The sequence below is a fragment of the Gracilinanus agilis genome, chromosome 2 (assembly GCF_016433145.1).
Source record: "Gracilinanus agilis isolate LMUSP501 chromosome 2, AgileGrace, whole genome shotgun sequence".
In the NCBI taxonomy this organism is placed as follows: Eukaryota; Metazoa; Chordata; class Mammalia; order Didelphimorphia; family Didelphidae; genus Gracilinanus; species Gracilinanus agilis.
The window spans coordinates 419,244,359-419,267,642 of NC_058131.1; the positions used below are offsets into that span (position 1 = coordinate 419,244,359).

The following is a 23,284-nucleotide window of genomic DNA, read 5'->3' on the forward strand; positions in this document are numbered from 1 at the left end:
GCCCTAAAGACCACAGTCCTGAAACCTGTCAGCACACTGAATAAAGGCATGCCAGGGGAAGAGGAAGCTAGGAAGAGCAATCCAGAAGATTGGGATCAAAACTAAATAGTATCATAACATAATAAAAATGAACATTCTACCCAAATTAATTTACCTATTTAGCGCCATACCTATCAAGCTACCAAAAAACTTCTTTACTGAATTAGAAAAAACTATAACAAATTTCATTTGGTCAAGAATATCAAGGGAAATAATGAAAAAAAATGTGAAGGAAGGGGGCCTAGCAGTACCAGATATTAAACTATACTATAAAGCAGCAGTCATCAAAACAATATGGTACTGGCTAAGAGACAGAGAGGAGGATCAGTGGAATAGACTTGGGGTAAATGACATCAGCAAGACAGTGTATGATAAACCCAAAGAGCCCAACTTTTGGGACATGAATCCACTATTTGACAAAAACTGTTGGGAAAATTGGAAAACAATATGGGAGAGATTAGGTTTAGATCAACATCTCACACCTTACACCAAGATAAATTCAGAATGGGTGAATGACTTGAATATAAAGAGGGAAACTATAAATAAATTAAGTGAACACAGAATAGTATACTTGTCAGATCTTTGGGAAAGGAAAGAATTTAAAACCAAGCAAGAGTTAGAGAAAATTACAAAATGTAAATTAAATGGTTTTGATTATATTAAGCTAAAAAGCTTTTGTACAAAAACAATATAGTCAAAATCAGAAGGGAAACAACAAATTGGGAAAAAATCTTTATAACAAAAAACTCTGACAGGGGTCTAATTATTCAAATATACAAGGAGTTAAATCAATTGTATAAAAAATCAAGCCATTCCCCAATTGATAAATGGGCAAGAGACATGAATAGGCCATTTTCAGGTAAAGAAATCAATAGTATCAATAAGCACATGAGAAAGTGCTCTAAATCTCTAATAATTAGAGAAATGCAAATCAAAACAACTCTGAGGTATCACCTCACACCTAGCAGATTGGCTAAAATGAAAGAAGGGGAGAGTAATGAATGCTGGAGGGGATGTGGCAAAATTGGGACATTGATGCATTGCTGGTGGAGTTGTGAACTGATCCAACCATTCTGGCTAGCAATTTGGAGCTATGTTCAAAGGGCTATAAAAGAATGCCTGCCCTTTGATTTAGCCATACCATTGTTGGGTTTGTACCCCAAAGAGATCATAGATAAACAGACTTGTACGAAAATATTTATAGCTGCACTTTTTGTGGTGGCGAAGAACTGGAAAAGGAGGGTATGTCCTTCAATTGGGGAATGGCTGAACAAACTGTGGTATATGCTGGTGATGGAATACTATTGTGCTAAAAGGAATAATAAACTGGAGGAATTCCAGGTGAACTGGAAAGACCTCCAGGAACTGATGCAGAGTGAAAGGAACAGAGCCAGAAGAACACTGTACACAGAGACTGATATATTATGGTAAAATCGAATGTAATGGACCTCTGTACCAGCAGCAATACAAAAACCCAGGACAATTCTGAGGGATTTATGGTAAAGAACGCTACCCACATCCAGAGGAAGGACTGCAGGAGAGGAAACATATAAGAAAAATAGCTGCTTGAACGCAAGGGTCAGGGTGGACATGATTGAGGATGTGGACTCGAAACTATCACACCAATGCAACTACCAACAATTTGGAAATAGGTCTTGATCAAGGACACAGGATAAAACCAGTGGAAATGTGTGTCGGCCATGGGTGGGGGGAATGCGAGGGGTGAAGGGGAAAGTAGGAGCATGAATCATGTAACCATGTTAAAAATGAATATTAATAAATGTTTAAAATTTAAAAAAAAACCTAAATAGTATCAGACCATCACATAGAAGAATGCTGGAATAGTTAGGACTTTGCTCTAGCAAGAAATCCAAAACAGGTACTGAGACTAGAGATAGGAGTAAACAGAATAACATATAGAACACTGAAGAAATAATATTTTAAGCCCAGAGAAAAACCCAGAAGAAGAAAGTAATTCCACAACTACTACAAGCCTCAGAGAATATGAAAATGGCCTGGCAACAATAAGAGTGTCTGAGAAAAATGAAGCAAGAGATAAAAAATGAAATTGTTTATTAAGAGGTCTATAAGAAAGAACTTGAAGGAGAATAAATAACTTAGAAAAAAAGGTAGAAATTCTTACCCAAGTAATAGACTTCCTATAAATTAGACTACATCAAACAAATCAATGACATCATTGGACAATAAGAGTAGGGCAAAATCAAAAGAATGAAAATAACAAGCAAAAAACCCTAAGATATCTATTATCAAAAACAACCAATCATGAAAATGTGTTATGGTTATTAAAATAAGAAATAATTTAACAATCATTAAATTCTTAAAATCATGGCTTAAATGCTACCCCTACCCACTAACTACCATATTTCAAGAAATCTTAAATGAAAATTTGCCCAGATTGACTAGAATCAAAGTGAAAAAAGGAAGAATAAAATAGGCACCTTCTAAAAAGAAAACTCAAATGAAAACTCCCAGGAATGTCCATGCTAAAATCCACAAAAAGTTCAAATACCAAGTAACCTCAGTCAGAATCACACTAAGACCTGACAACTACAACTATGAAGAGGAAATCTTGAAATATAATATTCAAAAAAAGGAGAATAATAAAGGCTTAAAACCAAGAATAATTTACCATGAAAGACTGAGGTAGGGGAAATGGACCCTTAATGGAACGCAGAACTTTCATTCTTAATGAAAAGACCAGAGCTGAGTAAAACTTTGGGGAGGTTTCCCACTTTATTCTGAACTTAACCACCAAAAACAACTAGCATTTTGAAACACAAAACAGAATGGACTGTACATATAAAACCACAAATCTGTTATGTATAACTTATCTTTTCATACCTATCCAACTTGTCTCTTTAAAATGAGAAGTAAGTACCCTCCCTTCCATACCTTAATGTCTCAAGGATTGCCAAAGAGAGTAAAATAAGACAATGAAGGGATTCCTTGGGGGGGAGGGGGATGTGTTTATCCTGTTTAATGGACTTCATAGAAAAGAAGGAATACATTTGGGAAGAAAGAAAGGGGTGGAATATACTATTTTTTATAACTGAGGTATGTAAGAAAAATATACAATACAAAGTAAACATTTATTAAGTGCACTGTGTTAAGTGCAGAGGATACAAAAAAGAAGCAAAAGATAGTTTCTGCCCTCAAGGAGCTCACAGTGTACAACATGAAGGAAAGAGCAGGAAGTAGGGGAACTCACTCAAATCTGATAAAGGAAATAAAACAGAAATATAAGACAGATACACAAAGAGTTTGATGTTGAAACAGATTAGACAGAAATGGGGAGGACAGGGAGAAGAGGGGAGAGCCAGAGAGGGAATAGTCACAAGCAAAATAAAATTTCAACCTCAGAAGTTGATTGTGAAGGAGAGACTTAGGAGGAAAGAAAGAAATAGTAATAAGTAGGGATCAGGATCAGGATGAGGTAGAGAAGAAGAGCAGTAGAATGTAGATATATTGCTTCAGTGGTAGATCGCCAGTATTGATCACATTCTTTTCATTTCCTGTTTTTCTATAGAGGTAGCTAGTGTCAAAGAGGGAAAAAAATCTAAGAAGAAAATGATGTAGCAAATCCAATTAACATTCATAACCCTGAACTTGAATGTGATGAACTCACCTATGAAACAAATAAGAAGAGCAGAATGAAGATATATTGTTTACAAGAAACAGACTTGAAACCTAGAGATACAAACTGCATTAAAAAAAAAGGTTCTGGAAAAGAATCTGTTCTCCAGGTGAATTTTAAAAAGCAGGAGAAGTTATTGTGATGTCAGATAAAGCAATAATATAAAAACAGAATTGAAAAAATAAACAGGGAAACTACATTGTCCTAAAAGGAACCATAGAAAGTGAGAAATAAATATTAGTACTTAAAATTTATTACCAGGGCAGCTGGTTAGCTCAGTGGACTGAAAGCCAGGCCTAGAGATGGGACATCCTAGATTCAAATCTGGCCTCAAATACTTCCTAAGTGTGTGACCCTGAGCAAGTCACTTGATCCCCATTGCCTAGCCTTTACTGCTCTTCTGCCTTGGAACTAATACACAGTATTGATTCCAAGATGGGAAGGTAAGGGCTTTATAAAAATAAAGAAAGAAATAAAATATATTACCAAATGGCATGTATAAAGGAAACATTAATTGAATTACTGGAATAGAAAAATGATAATAGTTTGGGTCAGACCCTCAACCAACTCCTTTTAGACCTAGCTCAATCTAACAAAAAAATAAACAAGAAAGAAGTTAAGGACCTGAATGAGATTTTAGAAAATTTAGAAATGACAGATCTCTGGCAATTAGTGAATGAGAAAAGAATATACGTATTTCTATTCTGTGCAAATAAAATCAATGCAGTTAATATCAGAATCAGAAGTAAACTGGGGAGGAAATATTTGAACCAAGTTTTTTTGATAAAAGGTCTGATTTATAAATAAATATGTATATAGACAGATATATGCATATGTAAAATTTATGAGTCATTCCTTAATAGCTAGTCAAAGCATATGAAAAGGTCATTTTCCAAAAGAAAGCAAGCTATCAACAATAATGAAAAAATGCTCTAAATTACTATAACAATAAGAGAAATGCAAATTAAAACAACTGAGGTTTCCATTTAGCCTCCATTAGCTTAGCAAAGATGATCCAAAAAAGGGGAAATGACAACTATTGAAGAACAGTATACTACTGTACTGTTGTGGGAGTAGGGAATTGGTCCAACCATTGTGAAAAGCAATTTTGAACTATAATTCCAATATCATTAAACTATAGTAATACCACTATTAGGTTTCTACCCCCAGAGATCAAAGAAAGAAGGAAAGGACTCCATTGTACAAAAATGAGCTTCTGTTGTAGCAAAGAACTAGAAACTAAGGGGATGCCCACCTGTGAACAGCTGAACAAAATAGAATATGGAAGATGGCAGCTTAGTAGCAGCAAAAGCTGAAACTGCTCTGACGATCCTTCTAAACCAATCTTTTTTTTAAAAGCACCTCAAAATAACATGAGTTAAAAATCAATAGCAAGATAGAGTAAGGGAGCTCTTACACTGAATACAACTTGAAAGGTAGGCAGAGATTTTCATGGGATAAGGGGGAACTGAAAGCAAAATTGCATACAGAGGAGTGCTGAATAACCACTTTCCCCCACCTACTGTGCCAGGTTCTAAACCTAGGCATAGACCAACTTAAGGATCCTAGGACCAAATCTACACCAGAAACAGAGCACCCCACACCCCAGACACAACCCTTGAAGTCCCAGGCCATGGCACTACCCTACAGTGAGGCCCAGAAGTCCATAGCACTGGGCCCTTTCAAGCTGCACAGGTGAAGACCTAGCCCCAGGGCAAAATGTGCCTAACCCTACAAGCCAGCATAATAGAAGAATCATCAGCTTTCAGAATCCTATTCAATGGACAAAAAAAGGCAGGGAAAATGAGCAAAACACTAATCCTAGAAAATTTCAATGGTGACAGTGAAACACAGAGTCAATGGGGATCAGTGAGATCCGAGCAACAACATGCAAAACTAAAAAAAAAAAAAGGAAATTGGTCTCAAGCGCTGAAAGATTTCATAAAAGATAGGTTGAAGAAAAATGGGGAAATTAAATGAAAGTAATGCAAAAGAAAATAATAATTTAAAAAGAAAAATTGATCAACTGGAAAAAGAGGCATAAAAATCCATTGAAGAAAAGAGTTCCATGAAAACTAGAATGGACCAAATGGAAAAAGAGGATCAAAAGATCATGTAAGAAATTCATTATTTAAACATTAGAATTGGGCAAATAGAAGCTAATGCCTTCACGAGACAACAAGAAACAATAAAACAAAATCAAAAGAATGAAAAAATACAAAATAGAATATATTTCACTTTATATAAATTTGCATTACACAAATCTGACTTTACATAAAGAATTCTGAAAGAAATACACACTCCAAAAAGCTCACCTAATATTAATTTTATAGTATTGTGCTCTCTCTCTTTCCACTCCTGCCCCTTGGCTTACCACTCTACAATCTCCCACTCTGCCACCAAAACAAAAAACAACAAAACAACCCTCCAAGCAAAAGTAGAAGAATAAGAGATCTTGGTCCCTGCCTGATCTAGGACTTAGCTTAATACCATTAGTGCTAGAAAGGAGAGCCCTACCTCATTCGGCCCACCTGTCCACTCTTGTGTCAGACCCATATGTCTCTTCTGTCAGTCCACCCCAGGTACTGCATGTCTGTCCTTGGCCCCTACATGCCACCCATTCTTTCCTGTCTGTCTTCATGTCCAGCCCTCAAAGTTTCTGTCTCCCACTTAATATTCTTCCTCCTAATTCTCCCCCTCATTTCCTTGAATTGTGTGCACCACACTGTCCTCTTCCTGCTTCTCTCCCTTCCCCATGTCCATGTGAAAATTCACATCATGTAAAAATGGTTTTATTATATACATAAAGCAAGAATTTTCTGTATATGAATATAATAGAGTATTATTGTACTGTAAAAAAGATGGAAATCAATTAATTCAGAGAACTCTGAAAGTTTTGTAATGTATGAACTAACACAGAGTACAGTGAGTAGAGCCAGAATTTTATACAATAGAGCTTTTTGGAAAAAAAAAACAACTTTAAAAGACTTAAGAACTATAATCAATGCAACAATCAACTATGATTCGAGAGGGCTAAGAATGGGGCATGCTACCTAACAGGAGATTTAATGGACTAGAGGTACAGAAGGAGATAGGCATTTTTAGACATGGTCAATGTATGGACTTGTTTTCCTTAATTATAATTATTTGTTACCAGAGGATTTTATTTTTATTTGGGAAGAGAGAGGGTGAATAATAATGATGCCAAGAAAAAATATCAAAATAAAAGAGGGTCATTTAAGTATTTTTTTAAATGCACAGAAGAAAACAGAAGGAGGTTCAGAGGGAGATAAGCTCTGAAATCATGTTGAATTTATTATATACTTTTTAAAAAGTTTTCATAATAGTACTCTTTGTCCTTTGTATGGAATTTTCATGTTTACTAGTATCTGTCAAATTTAGAATAAAAAAATTAAAAGCAAAAGCACTGGACTAGAAGGAAAAAGATCTGCAGTCAAGGCCCAGCCCTACTACAAATTAGCTTCAAGGCCTTGAGCCATTTTACCTCTACTCACATTTTACCACTGAAGAAACTGAGGTAAACAGAAGATAAGTGACTTGCCCCAGGGTCACAATTGGTGTCTAAGACTGGATTTGATCTCAGGCCTTCCTGACTCCAGACCCAGGGCTCTATCCTCTGAGCTGCCTAGGAAGGAGTGTATTGCATAGTGATATTGGATAGCTAAGTTGGACCAGGTTGTAAATGGCTTTAAAAGCTATAGAGAATAGTTTGTATTTGATGTGAGTGGTAATAGGGAGCCAGTGGAGTTTACTGAATAAGACAGGGATATGGTTGGGACTGCCCTTTGGTAACTGTGTGGAAGAAGGGTTAGAGTAGGTGAAAAATGAATTAAGAACACCAACCTGGGCTGTCCAGTAAACTGACAAGCAAGCTTGAAGCTCAGTGGTTGTGACAATGAAATAAGAAAGTATTTGTAAAGGACTTAGCATAGCACCTGGAACAAAGTAGTTGCTCAAAAAGTGCTTGTTCCCTCCCCCTCGCTTCTTCCTACATTCTGTCATCAAGTCAACACGGTCTTCTCTTTCAAAAACTCGATTATAAGCACAAGATGGGAAGGCATGGGTTGGAGAATAAGCAAAGAGGCATTGCACAAGGAGTGTGCATGGTCTCCATTCACCATCTTCATTGCTTTATTCATGTCATACTCTACTTTGTCAATATTCTCCTTAAAATGAGGCATTCAGACTCCAATATTATACTTTAAATGCACTCTAAGGTGGGCACAGCAGGGTTATCACCACTTTTATACAGGCCTCTATTTATGAACAGTCTCAGATTATAAAAAGCAGCGTAGCTAATACTTAGATATGGCCTCAATATGTCGGGGGTCCTGCTTCTGAGCAGTACTGATTGTGTGACCCTGGGCAAGTCCCTTAACCTTTCAGAGCTGTAGGCAGCTCTCTAGGACTCAGTAAAAGAGGGGCAGGCAGGTGGCTGATTGAGAGCCAGGCTCAGAGATGAGAGGTTCTAGATTCAAATCTTGTCTCAGATACTTCCTAGCTGTGTGACCCTGGGCAAGTCACTCGACACCCATTGCCTAACTCTTACCACTCTTCTGCCTTGGAAACCATACACAATATTGATTCCAAGACAGAAGGTAAGGATTTAAAAAAAAAAGACTAAGTTAAAGAATAAGGGCTAATCTGCATTGGGAGCAGTTTCCTTGAGAGCTCCTTATGAGCATGAAAATACAGGCCTATATCTCCAGAAAGGACTACCAGATTTGGGAGCATTTTTTGCTGCTTTTCCCTAAACATTGTTAAGTCATATTGAATTTTCAGTCCACTGCATCCTCTAGATCTCTACTCCAAACATGGGTTTCTGTGTTTCTAAAAAAGCTGACTGAGGAAGGACATATCCACTAACCAAACATGAATATTTGCTCACAAAAAAAAGCCAGAGCTACTGAGCTATTAAAATTGAGCAAACAACAGAAATGGCAGCAAAATATTAAAGAATATGATATAAAGAGTGATGTGCTTGAAATTGGGGGTCCCATGTCTGAATCTCAGCTCCAACATTTATCTCGTCTGTGGCCAAGTCTTTACCCCTCTAGGTTTCAGTCTCCTCACCTATGAAATAAGGATAATAACACTTGTTACCAACTATTTCACTGTGTTGTTGGGAAAAAAAACATTTTGTAAGCCTAGAGAAATGAGCTATTATATGAAGCATCATTTGCTAAAGCCACTTACAGGCAATAGTAAAACTCAGCACATTGCAAATTTAGTCTTTCAATATTTCTAAATTAAAAACTCATGTTAGTGGCTACACATCTACTATATATGAGTTCATACAGTACAATACTTTGTAAGAGGTAAGATGGAGATAAATGCTTTCATTCATATACTGCCAAAGCAAGCTCCTTTCAGAAGAGTCTAGAGGAGAATTAAAACCACTGAACAGATGGACTTTCAGCAGCAATGATGATCAAATTGAACATCCTCTTCTTTGCAACTTGGAAACATCTCTCCTAGTAGCATGATGGTTCTCTATCATTCAGGTATAACAACTGTCAAACTTCTCTTAATTAGAAAGAGGCTGGCTGCCTTAGCCAACACTTCATTTACATATATGCCCTGCTCCCAACTAATCTCTGAAATAGTCATCAAGGAATACTACTGTGCTCAACGGAATAAAGAACTGGAGGAATTCCATGTGAACTAGAATGACCTCCAGTAACTGATGCAGAGTGAAAGGAGCAGATCCAGGAGAACATTCTACACAGATACACTGTGGTACAATCGAACATAACGGACTTCTCTACTAGCAGCAATGCAAATATCCAGAGCAAGGCTGAGGGACTTATGAGAAAGAAAACTAGGCACATTCAGAAGAAGAACTGTGGGAGGAGAAACACAGAAGAAAAACAACTGCTTGAACACATGGGCTGATGGGGATATTAATGGGGATGTAGACACTAAACAATAACTCTAGTCCAACTATCAATAATATGGAATTAGGTCTTGATCAATGATACATGTAAAACCCAGTGGAATTGTGTGTCGGCTACAGGGGGGCTAGGGGAACTTGGGGGAGAGGGAAAGAACATGAAATATGTAACTATAGGAAAATATTCAAAATAAAATAAAAATTGAAATAGTCATCAAGTCCAGATCCTTAGGTCCCAGGGAAGAGACATGTATTAGAAACAAATCCTTCTGGGAAGCTAGGTGGCTCAGGGCCTAGAGAGCATCGGAGTTCCTAGAATCAAATCTGGTCTCAGATATAAACTGGCTGTATGATTCTGGGCAAGTTATTTAACCCCGGTTGTCTAGCCCCCACTACTCTTCTTTCTTGGAACTGATATTTAGTATTGATTCTAAGACAAGAAGGTAAGACTTAATTGGGGAGGAAGGAATCTAAACAATCAGACATGACAAAATGTGTTACCTGCTTTTTACCTTCCTTTGTAATCTGCCAAACGTTCTTGAATGATTCCGCTTCTCCTGTATGCTCTGTCATTCCTGCTTTCCTGCGGGCTGCAAGAGCTTGCTTCTCTGCCACCCTATGATGAATAAAAAGGTAATGTTCCTCTATTACATAACAGTGTACATAGATAACATGGTTAAATGCTCTCCCTGTCTTAAGATTTTTGCCTCAATTACCTGCTGTCAGCAACTGTTAAGAGATCATTTTTCCCCAATTCATCAATTTTAGTGTGATAGTCTGACCCATGGAATTAGAGATCTAATAATAATATATGTATGTGCTCAGGTATCCCTAGGAAAGTTAACGCATTCAGGTGGGTCACCATACAATTACATAACACCTTAGATAAGCATCCGTGTGTAGTGTAGACAAAAAGATGAAACTGACTTTCACCTTTGCTGGTAGAAGAAATATCATTACTTCAGAGTCATGCTACACATATATAATTAATTTTTTCTAAGCTAACACATTCAACTCTAATTATTATCTACATGTGGATTTGCTACAAGTTGCTAATGACAGACTGGCTTCCACCTGCAAATTAATAAGCTATAGGTTGCTAAAAGTTTGTATATTGTAATCTAAAATAAGAATTAAAACATGTGAAGCATCCTTCTACTGTCTAAAACAAATGTATTTCTAAAGTTTTAGGAATAGGTATGTTTCCATCATTTTTGTATTTGTTATATCATTCTGCTACCCATTGAAGAAAATCACCAAGTCATTTAATTCAATATGAAACAAGAGAACTTTTTGCCTCACAGAAAATACCCTGCCCCTTTACATTCACATCACTGCTCTGGGGATTAGTTTACCTGAAGAGAGGCAGAGTAAGATTTTTTAAAGGCTTCAAGTAAGCATATCAAATGTCAGGTGTAATAAAAGTGTTTAGGAAATATCATGCTCAAATAAATCCAGAGCGGTCATTTGTCCCCTTAAAATGAGTTGCATTAATAGCTTCTCTCAAAAGAATCATTGATTCTCAGGAATCCAATAATAAAATCATAGAGGTTGGAGGAACCTCTGAGAACTCTAGTCCAACTCATGGTACGCCCTCCCTATCATCGCTAATCTGCGATCCTCTACCATCCCTCCCCTGAAGGTTGCTGGCCCTGCAACACAGCAGTGGTCCATAAATGGAGTCAGACCCAGTATCCAAGAAAATACCTACCTTTGTTCTCGGAAGTAAGAATGCTGCAGTGCCTGGTGGGCACTGATTCTTTCATCTGGGTCATATTCTACCATTGCATAGATCAAAGAAAGGCTCTGAGGGGACAAAGTCGATGTCAGCAGAGAGATTCCTGATCCCTTTTTAAAAGGAAAATCAAAACTCATAGCTCTTGACCTGTGTTAAAAGCCCAATGATAATAAACAACAGTGTCATCATTGAGAGGATTCAGCTGATAAGCTATCACATCTCCCAAGAGATGGTCGAAGCTTCATAAATGCATTGGTTTAACATGGCAGCAAAGATTAGAATTATAGGTTATAAGACTAGAAGGAACATTAAAGATCACCGAGTCCAACCCTCTTGTTTTACAAAACAGAGAAATTGTGGCAGAGAGAGGGAAAGGCACTTTAGTTCACATAGCATATCTGTAACAGAATTAGAATTCAAACACAGGTCTAGCTCCCATCCTAGTGCTGAAGGCCCAATCCAAAAACAAGTTTTAAGTTGTTTTGAAGGAAGATGTAAGCACTTAATAAATGCCTATTCATTGTTTGATCAATTTTTAAAGTATTTATTATGTAACAAGCACTATCCTAAACACTGAGGGATGGGTCATTGCCCTCAAGAACTTCTTACTGTACTAGAATCATAATATTGAGGATGTCAAGGAATTATAAAGATAATTTTTAATCAAATGCTGGCACACTCTTTCACAAAATGCAATGGTAATCCAGCTTAATGAACCAACTATAGAGTAAACAGGAATCATAAGCCGGTTTCCAATTTTAGCTCTGCCTCTCTCCCTACCCTCCCACTCTCACCCCTGAGCTTCTGTGCCCCGAAGTTGTAAAGAAAGCCCACTGAACATGGTAAAGAACTGTAGCTACCTAAGCCATAATTATCTTGGTTCATCAGCCTCAGGAATAAATGTCTCTCAAGTTCCTCTGGTTTCCTCCTTTGTAAAATGAGGAGGTTGAACAAGATGATATCTAAGATTTTTTGTAGCTCTAAAGTTTTGTAAAGCTGAGATGTTCAATATTGTTTATTTCTAGAGACTCCACGAAGTTGACATATATTTATAACTGGAATGTATATAACAATTTCCATGAGAGGGTCTCAAAGTACAATATTCACTGGAGACCATTTAAACACAGGGCCCTGACTTTCAAAGGCCCCCCTGATAAACCAAAATCCTCAATAATATGCTTATCATCCAAACTGGTCAGTCTTTCCTTTAGTGTACCCCTTAAAATTACAGAGTCTATGTAGTAACTATGCCTATATAAGTAGGAATTGTTGTCTTTATAAAACATTGGTAATAGTAAGAGCAACAAAATGGATATATCAAAAAGCTAAAAGCAAATTAACAAAGAGATTCTTTGCCTCTACACGTTCCTCTTAGGGCAAAGCTAAGAAATGTGCTAGGAATAGAAGTTGATAACATTAGGCTTTTAATTCAAAAATCTAATGTACAAGTTCATAAGCAAAAGGTACCATATGCTTACTGTTTGAATTTGCTAAGAGTTTTCTGAGGAGGTGTGCCAATAATATCATGGATTTTGGAGATTTGGTCCAGTTCATTAGCTCCAGGAAATAGAGGCTGCAAACTGAAAGAATATAACAAAATAGTATTGTTGCTAGAATAGGAGAAACACTGAAATTACATTAAATAAAGAATTCCTCTTTAATTTCATTTAAAATTGGTTTCTTTAAATAATTGCAAATTCTGTATGCTGAAAAAGAATAGACCTTATAGGTATGTCTATTAACTAGCATCCATTGCAAACTCATCTAACTCCCTCTTTAAATGAACCGCAAATTAAGTATTCCTGATCAAATTTGACTGTCTAATTTTTAAAATATTTTATTTTAAAAATATTTTTCCATTGTTACATGATTCATGTCCTTTCCTTCTCCTCTTCCCTCCCCCTCCCCCTTCCCTGAGCTGACAAGCAATTCCACTGGGTTATACATGTCACTCAATACCTATTTCCACATTATTCATTTTAAATCTTTTAAAACCAAAAACCCAAATCATATACCCAAATAAACAAGTGATCAAGCATATGTTTTTCTTCTGCATTTCTACTCCCACAATTCTTTCTCTCAATGTGGATAGCGTTCTTTCTCATAAGTCCCACAGAATTGTCCTGGATCATTGCATTGCTATTAATAGCAAAATATATTACATCTGCTCATGCCACATTGTTTCAGTTACTGTGTACAATGCTCTCCTGGTTCTGCTCATTTCATTCCACATTGTCAACTGTCTCATTTTAAGGATGAGAAAACTAAAGCTCAGAAAAGAGAATTGACTTGCACAAGGTTGCACAAATAGATGGAAGAGTTAGGATTTTAACTCAGTCTGACACTAAATTTCAATGACAGTCACTTAATTACTAAGCCTCAATCTCCTTATATAAAAAGCAAGCATTTGATTGTACTGCCAGACTTAAAGGTTGTGAAGATCAAAAAAGAGAAAATGTTAAAACATTATGTACTCTATAAAAATCAGTTGTTTAGTGTCATGGAATTATTAAATAGGACTTAAGATTTCATTAGTATAGAGGACTCTTAAAATAAGGAAACTTCCTCTACCAGTGATGGTCTGCAATTTATAATCTTAGAGAGGTCAAAGGACTTCCCAAGGGTTACAGAAGCAATAGGTATCAGAGGCTGGGCCTGAACCCAAAAATTCTTGGCTGGAGGGGCAGTTCTTTGGCCACCCTGCTACATCACCTAACAGGTTTTTTTTTTTTTTTTTTATCCTGGGACTCCATTCTAGGAGCATAGGGCCACAACCAGTAGGCAATGGGTCACACAGTCACTCAGGGTCACCCAGCTGGGAAGTATCTGAGGCCGGATTTGAACCTAGGACCTTTCGTCTCTAGGCCTGACTCTCAATCCACTGAGCTAGCCCAGCCGCCCCTACTTTAGGTTGCAATTTCTTTAGCAGATGTAGTTTTTTTTGTTTTTTTTGTTTTTTTACAGGGTGGGGTTGCTAGCCCCACGCCCAACCCTCCTCCTTTTTTCATCCGGGCTAGGGACCGTCCTTGGCCCAGGAGTGGTAAGGGTGGGCAGTAGGGGTCAAGTGACTTGCCCAAGGTCACACAGCTAGAAGTGTCCGAGGCCAGACTTGAACCTAGGACCTCCAGTCTCTAGGCCTGGCTCTCAATCCACTGAGCCACTCAGCTGCCCCCAACAGGGTTGTTATTCAGATCAAATTACATAAAAGCATATGAAAGCATACTTGGCAAACTCTAACAAAGTTCAAGAGAAAGTATAACTATTGTTTATACGTTTCTTAAGAAAATAGCCCTAGTTAATATTCCCTTAATCTCCATTTCTTAATAATCATTTAATCATCCTTTTATTTTCCTTAATTTCCATCTTCATACAGTTGTCTGTTATTCTGTCCCCTCATCTTCCACTCAAATTCATCTTGTTTATTTACCAAAGTGATAAAGGCCCTCACCAAGAAACCCAATTCCAAAGTTGAAACTCTACCATGCTTCCATGCCACCCAATGTTCAATTGCTAAAAGGATTACCAAGAGAGGTAATTTGGGGCATTCTTAGGTCTAGTTTTTCCCAGTATCCCCTCACCAGCTTGAAGACCACCATAGTGATCTTTGTCACTTGCCCCAATATTCCCTGCTTTCTTTCTTTGAGGGGCAGATTCAGCTTGGGTCTAGTCTAAAGACTTCTGCCAGAAAATCAATTTGCAAGTGACAAGGATAATATAGAATAAAATGTTATCACTGTTATCAGTAATAAAACCAATTATCATTTCTCTACTGGCCTTTAAGGTTTACATAAGTGTTTTCCTCACAATAATGTAAAAGAAAATTAACAAAAGTGTTACTTCATGAAGAACATTCAAAGAGTTATCCTTAGGGTTCAATGTCAAATTGGCAAAAGATTTTTAATTTTTTTTTAAACCCTTACCTTCCGTCTTGGGGTCAATACTGTGTATTGGGGCTCCAAGGCAGAAGAGTGGTAAGGGATAGGCAATGGGGGTTAAGTGACTTGCCCAGGGTCACATAGCTAGGAAGTGTCTGAGGCCAGGTTTAAACCTCCAGTCTGTAGGTCTGGCTCTCAATCCACTGAACCTCCCAGCTGCCCCCTGACAAAAGATTTATAGTGTAGGGTTTAAGGGCTCTGTGCTTGGCCTTAAGCTGTGTAATATTTTTATCAATGACTTAAATAAAGGCACAACTGGCATATTCATTAAATGTGTAAATTAAGAAAAAAAGCCTCTTATTAAATACTTGCTACATGCCAAGTGATGTGATAGACTGTGCTTTTGGGGAGACATGTAAAAGGGAATTCTTTGTTCTCAGTTTACACTTGTGAAAGGGAATCCCTTATTCTTTTTGCCTAGTTGGAGCTAACACTTTGGTTAAAAATAACTTAAGTACTCCTATTTAGTACCTGACTAGATTGTGAAGACAGGATTAACTTTCCTTTGTCTACTTTTTGATTGAATAAACAAAAGCTTGAACTAGGTAGAGGAGCTCACAAACCACTTAGAGAATTCAAACCCTCAGAAACGCAATCAGCTAGGAATCTGTGAACCCTTTTGATGAGTATTCATCCCTCCACAAGGTGAGAACTGGTTCCCACAAACACAGTGCTAGTTAATTTGGAAGCTGTGATTGGCCCCTGTGAAAAGGGGAAGAGACTAGAACCCACTATAAAAGGCCTTAAATTTGGGGCTAGGGAAGGAAGTCAGTTTCAAGAAGGAGTTGGCCTTCAGGAGGAAAGTCAGCTTTAAGAAGGTCAGCTCAGGGAAGAAAGTAGGCCTCAGGAGTCACCTTCCTTTGAGTCATTGTCTTGACCTGCCTCTTAGAGGGAGCTTGGGTGAATGGATAGCTGGCTTTCTCTTCCTGTCTTCAGGAAAGAGTTTAATTCCTGTTGAAGGTCAACAAGTCCTGGCTGAGTAGAGCACCAGAGCAATATTTAGTTAGATAGGGTAATGTCTTCTCTACCCTTTTGTATTTCTCTGCTTTTACTCTTTCCATTTCTTTTATAAATAAAAGCTATTAAAGTCCATTTCAACTTTGAGCAATAATACTTTGAATCAGCAACCACCACTATTATTTATAATGTTCATATATTTTAGCCAAACCATTAAATTTTTTTTAAACCCTTGTACTTCGGTGTATTGTCTCATAGGTGGAAGATTGGTAAGGGTGGGCAATGGGGGTCAAGTGACTTGCCCAGGGTCACACAGCTGGGAAGTGGCTGAGGCCGGGTTTGAACCTAGGACCTCCTCTCTCTAGGCCTGACTCTCACTCCACTGAGCTACCCAGCTGCCCCCATCAAACCATTAAATTTTAATCCTTACAGACACAAGGACAAAAAATCAGTTACTATCCTCAAGGATCTTACATTTTATATTCTATTGAGGAGGATAATGTGTACACACTTAAGAATATACAAAACATATTATAGAATAAATACACGGTAATTTAATATGTGGGAGGGAGTCACTAATAGTTGGGGAAATCAGGAAAGGAAAGGTCTCATAAGAGAAGTAGCTTGAAAAGAAGCTAGAGAATTGAAAGAAACTAGTGATACTAAGCATAGAGTCTGGTACAAAATAAGTGCTTAAATGCCTGCTGACTAAGAGGCTGAGTTAAGAAAAGAGTACATTTCAAGCATGAGGAACAGTCAATAAACAAGTAATTATTAAACTCTTACTATGTGTCATGCACTACATTAGATACCAGTGATACAAAGACAAAAATGAGCCAGTTCTTGCCCTTGAAATCCTTAAAGTCTAGCCAGAGGAGACAGTATGTACACACACACAGGTAAATACAAAATAGATACAGGATAATTTTGAAGGAGAAAGGCTTCATATAGGAGGTGGCACTTGAGATAAGTTTTGAGGAAAACTAAGGATTCTAAGAGCCAAAAGTGAAAAAGAGAGCATTAGAGACAGGGAGAGTAGTCAAGGCAGAAGTACAGAAATAGGAGATGTAGTATACTGGAATGAAGAATAGTAAGGACAGCCTGGCTGGACTCAGGGTGATGCTGGAACCTTTTCATACCTGCTTGCAAAAACCAATGGTTAAATTTTCAGAGGTGGCTAGTTGGCTCAAAGGCTTGAGAGCCAGGCCTAGAGATGGGAGGTTCTAGGTTAAAATCTGACCTCAGATTTCCTAGTTGTATGACTCTGGGCAAGTCACTTAACCCCCAATGCATAACCCTTACCACTCTTCTACTTTAGATGGAAGGTAAGGGTTAAAAGAAAAAACACCAATAGTTAAATTCTCCATGTATTCTGATATCTCAGAAATTGGCAAACAATACAAATCAGGACTTGATTTATTATTTTGTTGATGATCTAGGCTTAGGAAAGGGATAGAGAAAATGCTTATAATGCAAGTTAAGCTAAAAATGTGTTGCGCACCTATTTTTTTCTCCCAGAGAGCTGGTTCAAATATTATCATCACATCCCTGGCTAGACCCATAGTATACCTGAAGGGGAGCGTAATAAAGTTGGAAAAAATAAAATGAGACTATGCTGTGAAGGGCTCCAAATTTTAAACAAAGAAGTTTATATTTGATCCCTGAAAGGAGCTATTGGAGTTTACTGAGTAGAGGACATATATGATGTTTTAACTTAAAGAAAATAACCAATAACATAAAGCTGTGAGAGACAGCTAAAACACTGAATGACAATGTCAGGATCCAGAAAGGCTTTGCTTGATGAGCTAGAGTACTGGGTTAAAACAAGACAAAATTTAATAGTGATAAGTATAATATTATATTTAGATTCAAGAAAAAAAAGGATCACAAGTATAGGATCAGGGAGAATGAAAGTATGTTCTTCCCATCTTCAGATGATATCTTCAAGGAATAAAATCTAAAGAAATCCATCCTCACACTGACTTGAGAATAAGGAGTCAGAAAAATCTTTGATAAATGTTATTTCTATATACCCACTAAATTTGAATCTAAGAATATAAGCTCTTTTTAAAAAAGAAAAATTAATTACTTATTTTTGGCAGAGAGCTCCAGAAGCTGTCTGGACAATTAGTTTCCCAGAAGTACCAGGCTTATAATCACTAGAAGGATGGGAGGGTTGGGGGAGGTTTGAGGGAAAGAGTTCCTTTTTTAAAAAATTCTTTCCAATTACTACAAATTTGACAAACATGAATATTTACACACAAAGAAAAACAGAAAAATAGGACTGTATATGCAAATTTAACAGTTCGATTTAAATTTAACAGTTCAATTTGACAGTTCCCAAACTGTCCTGTGTCTATCTTTTTCTGAACTTCCTTCACACCTCACTTCTGTGTTTCTTAATGCTCTTTTCTTTCTTTTCAGCATACCAATCATTATTCCTCTCCCCCACACCTCTTTTCCTTCACCCAAAAAAACTGAGTTGTCCCCTTTGTAACAAATCAGTATCATAAATATAAACAGATCCACAAATTGATCATTTCTGAAAATGAATAATAAGATTGGATTGCAAAGAGATGGAAATGAGTACGAGAGGAAGTGGAACAAGTATAAATGATCCTTCTAAGTCATTGGTTGAAAAAGGGAAAAGAGACATGACAGTCATTTTAGGTGCTAGTGGAATGTAGTAGATTTTTGAAGATAGTGGAAACTTAGGTAAATAGGGAAAGAATGAAGAAAGGAGGTGATTGGGGAGCAGTCTGCTGGTGATGAAGAAACTGAGACTCAAGGAACTTAGTGACTTTTCCAAGTTCACATAGGTATTCAGAATATAAAAGCCCAGATTTGACTAAAAATCCCCTAACTAAAAATCTAAGGCCTCTTTTTAAAAATTTAAAAAAAAAAAAAAAAAAAAAAAAAGGGGGTTGTTTTTTTAAGTCTGAGTTTCTCTATCTCACCTAGGCAGGAAATACAGAGGGCCTAGTCCTGCCACCTAAAAACTTTGGCTCATTTTATTTCTGACGAGGGTGAGCTCAACCCTCCTCAGGCAATAAGGTACTCCCCTCGTCCCCAATCCTGAAACTTCACTAGTGACACTGAACTTAGCTTGAAAACCCAATCAGCATAGCCTACTGCAGCTCAGAACTCCAGGGCTCAAGAGATCAATAAGCCACAGTCTCTCCAGTAACTGATCGTGTCCAGCCCAAATCTCTTACCTCTTAAAGGTAAGAAGTGAGTTGACTAAAATACAGCGTTGGTCCAGAGTCAAATCTATTCCTGTCTCACTATGACAATCACTGTGTTCCTTATAGTTGGACTGCTGGGAGGAACACAAACATTTTCCTATTTCTCTGTTTCTATGACAAATGAATGAATCAATGAAAGAAAAAGCATTAAGTATTTACTATGTATCGGGGCAGCTGAGTGGCTCAGTGGATTGAGAGCCAGGCCTAGAGACTGGAGGTCCTAGGTTCAAGTCCGGCCAAGGACGGTCCCTAGCCCGGATGAAAAAAGGAGGAGGGTTGGGGGGTCCCTAGCCCGGATGAAAAAAGGAGGAGGGTTGGGCGTGGGGCTAGCAACCCCACCCTGTAAAAACTACATCTGCTAAAGAAACTGCAACCTAAAGTAGGGGCAGCTGGGCTAGCTCAGTGGATTGAGAGCCAGGCCTAGAGACGAAAGGTCCTAGGTTCAAGTCTGGGCTCAGACACTTCCCAGCTGGGTGACCCTGAGCGACTGTGTGTCCCATTGCCTACTGGTTGTGGCCCTATGCTCCTAGAATGGAGTCCCAGGATAAAAAAAAAAATTTACTATGTATCACTGGGGATACAAACAAAAAGTGAAGGCTCATAAAGATGTTGCTTGCCTAAGCTTACTTGTTATGAGGATTGTCTTTTCTTATTTCAAGTTTCAGAGAAGAAAGCAAACAATACTGTCGCCAACAACAACAAAAAAGGGCCACTGAAGCATTTTAAAAATGTACAGAAGGAGAGAGGGAAAGGATTTGGACTGCAAAATGTCAGAAAACCCCAAAATAAAGGGGAAATTAATTCTCAAAACAAGCATAGCTTAGAATCAAATGTTTATGCTTTTCAGAGGTTTTTTGGTTTTTCTTGGTTAAAAAGGTATGCTCATTTTAAATTCTGGATTGCTAAATATGAAACTATTATCTTAAAATCTACTAACAAATGATAGTTCTTATATTCCACTATGTAATTCTATTACCAAACTTCTGAATGGGTACAAACTTCCCTAAAGTTAAGTACCTTCCCCATCTTATCTTCTCTTTATCACTATCTTCTACTCACCTCTTCCTCTCTTCTCCCTGTTTCTGTCTGTGGTCATGATTTTCAGATAGTCTGATGACTCTTAGATGATCTCACCTTAATCTACTTCCCAGGACAGTTGTTTTTAGAGAGTTAAGTATCTTAAATGTTCTTGGTTTTTGTCCCAATCTTTTTATTTTGTTTTAATATTTCTTCTTGTCTTATTGAAACAGTTTCTGTATGACCAATTCAACTTCTGAGAGTTTGATTCTTCAATCCTTTACTACCAACTAACGTAAGCCATTAATTCCCTTTGTCATTCTTCTCTCCTTACTTATCATCTTATATGACATAACATTTTGTATTTTTTACTTCCATCTCTTCTAGGTACTCTTAAGAGTACTTGTGTCCAAGACATTCTTTTCCCTGTTTTATTTGGGATTTACTATCTTTTCTTGACTTATCTTTTGGGCCTTCCCTAGGCCACCATGCTTCTTCAATGTATTTGGCATTTTCTTCTGCTTATTCCTATTTTTAGCCTCAGTTTCTGAATTAGAGCTTTGTGCGGGAGTCAAACTCTGCTTCTTCCCATATGCTAGGATGGTATTTGCAGGTCCTGCTTGGTCCCAAGTGGCCCCATCTTCTGATGGCTCAGCATGGGTTTTGACTTAGCTCCTTTGCATAGCTCTGAACTCTGAGCTGGTTCTAAACCTGACAGGCCCCAAACAGAGCTATTGAGTACACTTTTTTAATTGGCTACCTTGCCCTGGCTCGTTTCTTCTGTGCCTTGAGTGCAGGCTGCCTGAGCACGATTGTGCTTTGTTTCCTCCTGCCAGCAGAAGAAAAGGCTGCCAGGGACCAGACCAGGCACTTCCTGCTTCTGCCTCACAGCCAGTTTCCTCAGGTGAGAAGACCTCAGACCACAAGTGAACTAGCACCCTGAACCTTCCATGTTCAGATGAAAGCCATGTGTCCCTTGAGGAAAAGCAGACTGGGCATGTTCCATCTACCCCAAAGCAACTACTTCCATCTGTAGCAGCAAAAGGCATTTTTTACCTTCTGCCAGCTGAATCCCCTAACTGGGATGACTAGAACTTCTAGAGCTAAAAAGAGCAACCCTCCCTTTCACATCAAGGTTCCCATCTCTTGCTGTGTTTGTCCTTTGAGGGTGGAAGAGTGGTGCTCTCTGCTCACTGGTGAACCTTCTCAAACCTGGTCAAGTCATTCACATTCCAGAGACACTGAACTCCTGTAAATCATTATCTGAACCCTGTTCCACATCTCTTCCCACCTAACTGCTCACTCCTATGCCCCTCAACCCTTCCACCCCAAAGTTTGATCCTAACTCTACAGCCCTTCCACTGTGCTCTGTGGAATGCCTGTTCCATAGTCAACAAATTTCCCTTCATCTTAAATCTATTCCTCTCTCTCACTCCTTCCTTCTATTATGTCTCACTGAAACCTGGCTTTCCCTGATGACATAAACTCCCTGGCCACCCTTTTCCAGCACTGGCTGCACCTCCACTCATCCGCCTCCACTCATCAGTCAAGGTGTAGAAATTGGAATGCTCCTTGCTTCCCACTGCCACTTCCACATTCTCCTCCTTCCACTATCACCAAGTAATCTGTCTTCCTCTAAGTTTCATATTTTATATCTCCCCTATCCTAAAAATCCCTTGGTTGATCCTTTTATCCTTGCTAACTATCACCATATAACTCTTCTACTCTCTGTAGCTAAACTTCTTGAAAAGGCCATCTATAAAAAGTACTTCTTGTCTCTCTCTCTCTTTTGAATCCTTCCAACCTTATCATTCCACAGAAACTGCTCTCTTCAAAATTACTAAATGATATCTTAGCTGCCAAATCTAATGGCCTTTTCTCAATCCTCATTCTTTTACCTTTCTGTGGCCTTTTCCTCCTTGATACTCTCTTTGCTCTAGGTTTTCAAGGCACCATTCTCTTTTGGTTTTCCTCCTACCTATTTGACCACTGCTTCTGTCTCCTTTGTTAGATCTTTCTCCAGATCATACCCCCTTACCATAGGTGTCCCTCAGAGTTTTCTTCTGGGCCCTCTTCACTTCTCCCTCTATACTATTTCACTTGTTGATCTCATCAGCTCCCACAGATTTAATTACCATCTCTATACTAATAATCCTCAAACCTATCTAACCTGCCCCAACTTCTCTGCTGACCTCCAATCTCATATTCCAGCCTCCTTCCAGACATCTTGAGCTGGACGTGCAGAGAACATCTAAAACTCCAAAGTCCAAAATTGAAATCACTAGCTTCCACCTAACCCTCCCACCCCTTTACCTTCCCTATTACTGTAAAGGGCAAACCATCTTCCCCAGTCCCTCAGACTCTCAAACTAGAATTCATCCTGGATTCTTCAGTCTCTTACCAGCTGTTGCCAAGCAAGGCCTGTCAATTTCACCTTGGCAACATCTCTCAAATATGCTTCTTTTTCTTCTCTAACACAGCCACCACTCCAGTACAGACTCCCATCACATCACATCCAGAGTACTGCAGTAGCCTGCTAGTGAGTTAGCTTTTCTTACCTCTCTCCACTCCAATCTATCCTCTATTAAGCCACTAAAGTGATTTTTCTAAAACACAGACCTGACCATGTGACTCCTCTCCTCTCCCCTCTTCTCCCCACCCCCATTGGCTTCCTATTATCTCCAGAAGCAAATACTTGGCATTCACAAAACCATTCATAACCCCAGATCCTTCATACTATTCCAGGCTTCTTATTCCTTTCTCCTTCCCACATACTCTTCCCTT

At 38.2% G+C, this 23,284-nt stretch overlaps 2 protein-coding genes across 2 annotated transcripts in view; one reads left to right on the forward strand and one right to left on the reverse strand.

The window, feature by feature from the left end:
• WDR20 (WD repeat domain 20) overlaps nt 1–23,284 on the forward strand; it is a 160,865-nt gene that overhangs the window by 104,914 nt on the left and 32,667 nt on the right. The gene's annotated exons all lie outside the window — the stretch shown is intronic.
• MOK (MOK protein kinase) overlaps nt 1–23,284 on the reverse strand; it is a 77,750-nt gene that overhangs the window by 2,285 nt on the left and 52,181 nt on the right. The window contains exons 8-11 of the mRNA XM_044664620.1: nt 12,825–12,926; nt 11,320–11,493; nt 10,110–10,224; nt 2,911–2,916 (exon numbers count right to left, since the gene is read on the reverse strand). Of these exons, the coding sequence (XP_044520555.1) occupies nt 2,911–2,916; nt 10,110–10,224; nt 11,320–11,493; nt 12,825–12,926 (397 nt within the window). The remainder of the gene's footprint in view (nt 1–2,910; nt 2,917–10,109; nt 10,225–11,319; nt 11,494–12,824; nt 12,927–23,284) is intronic.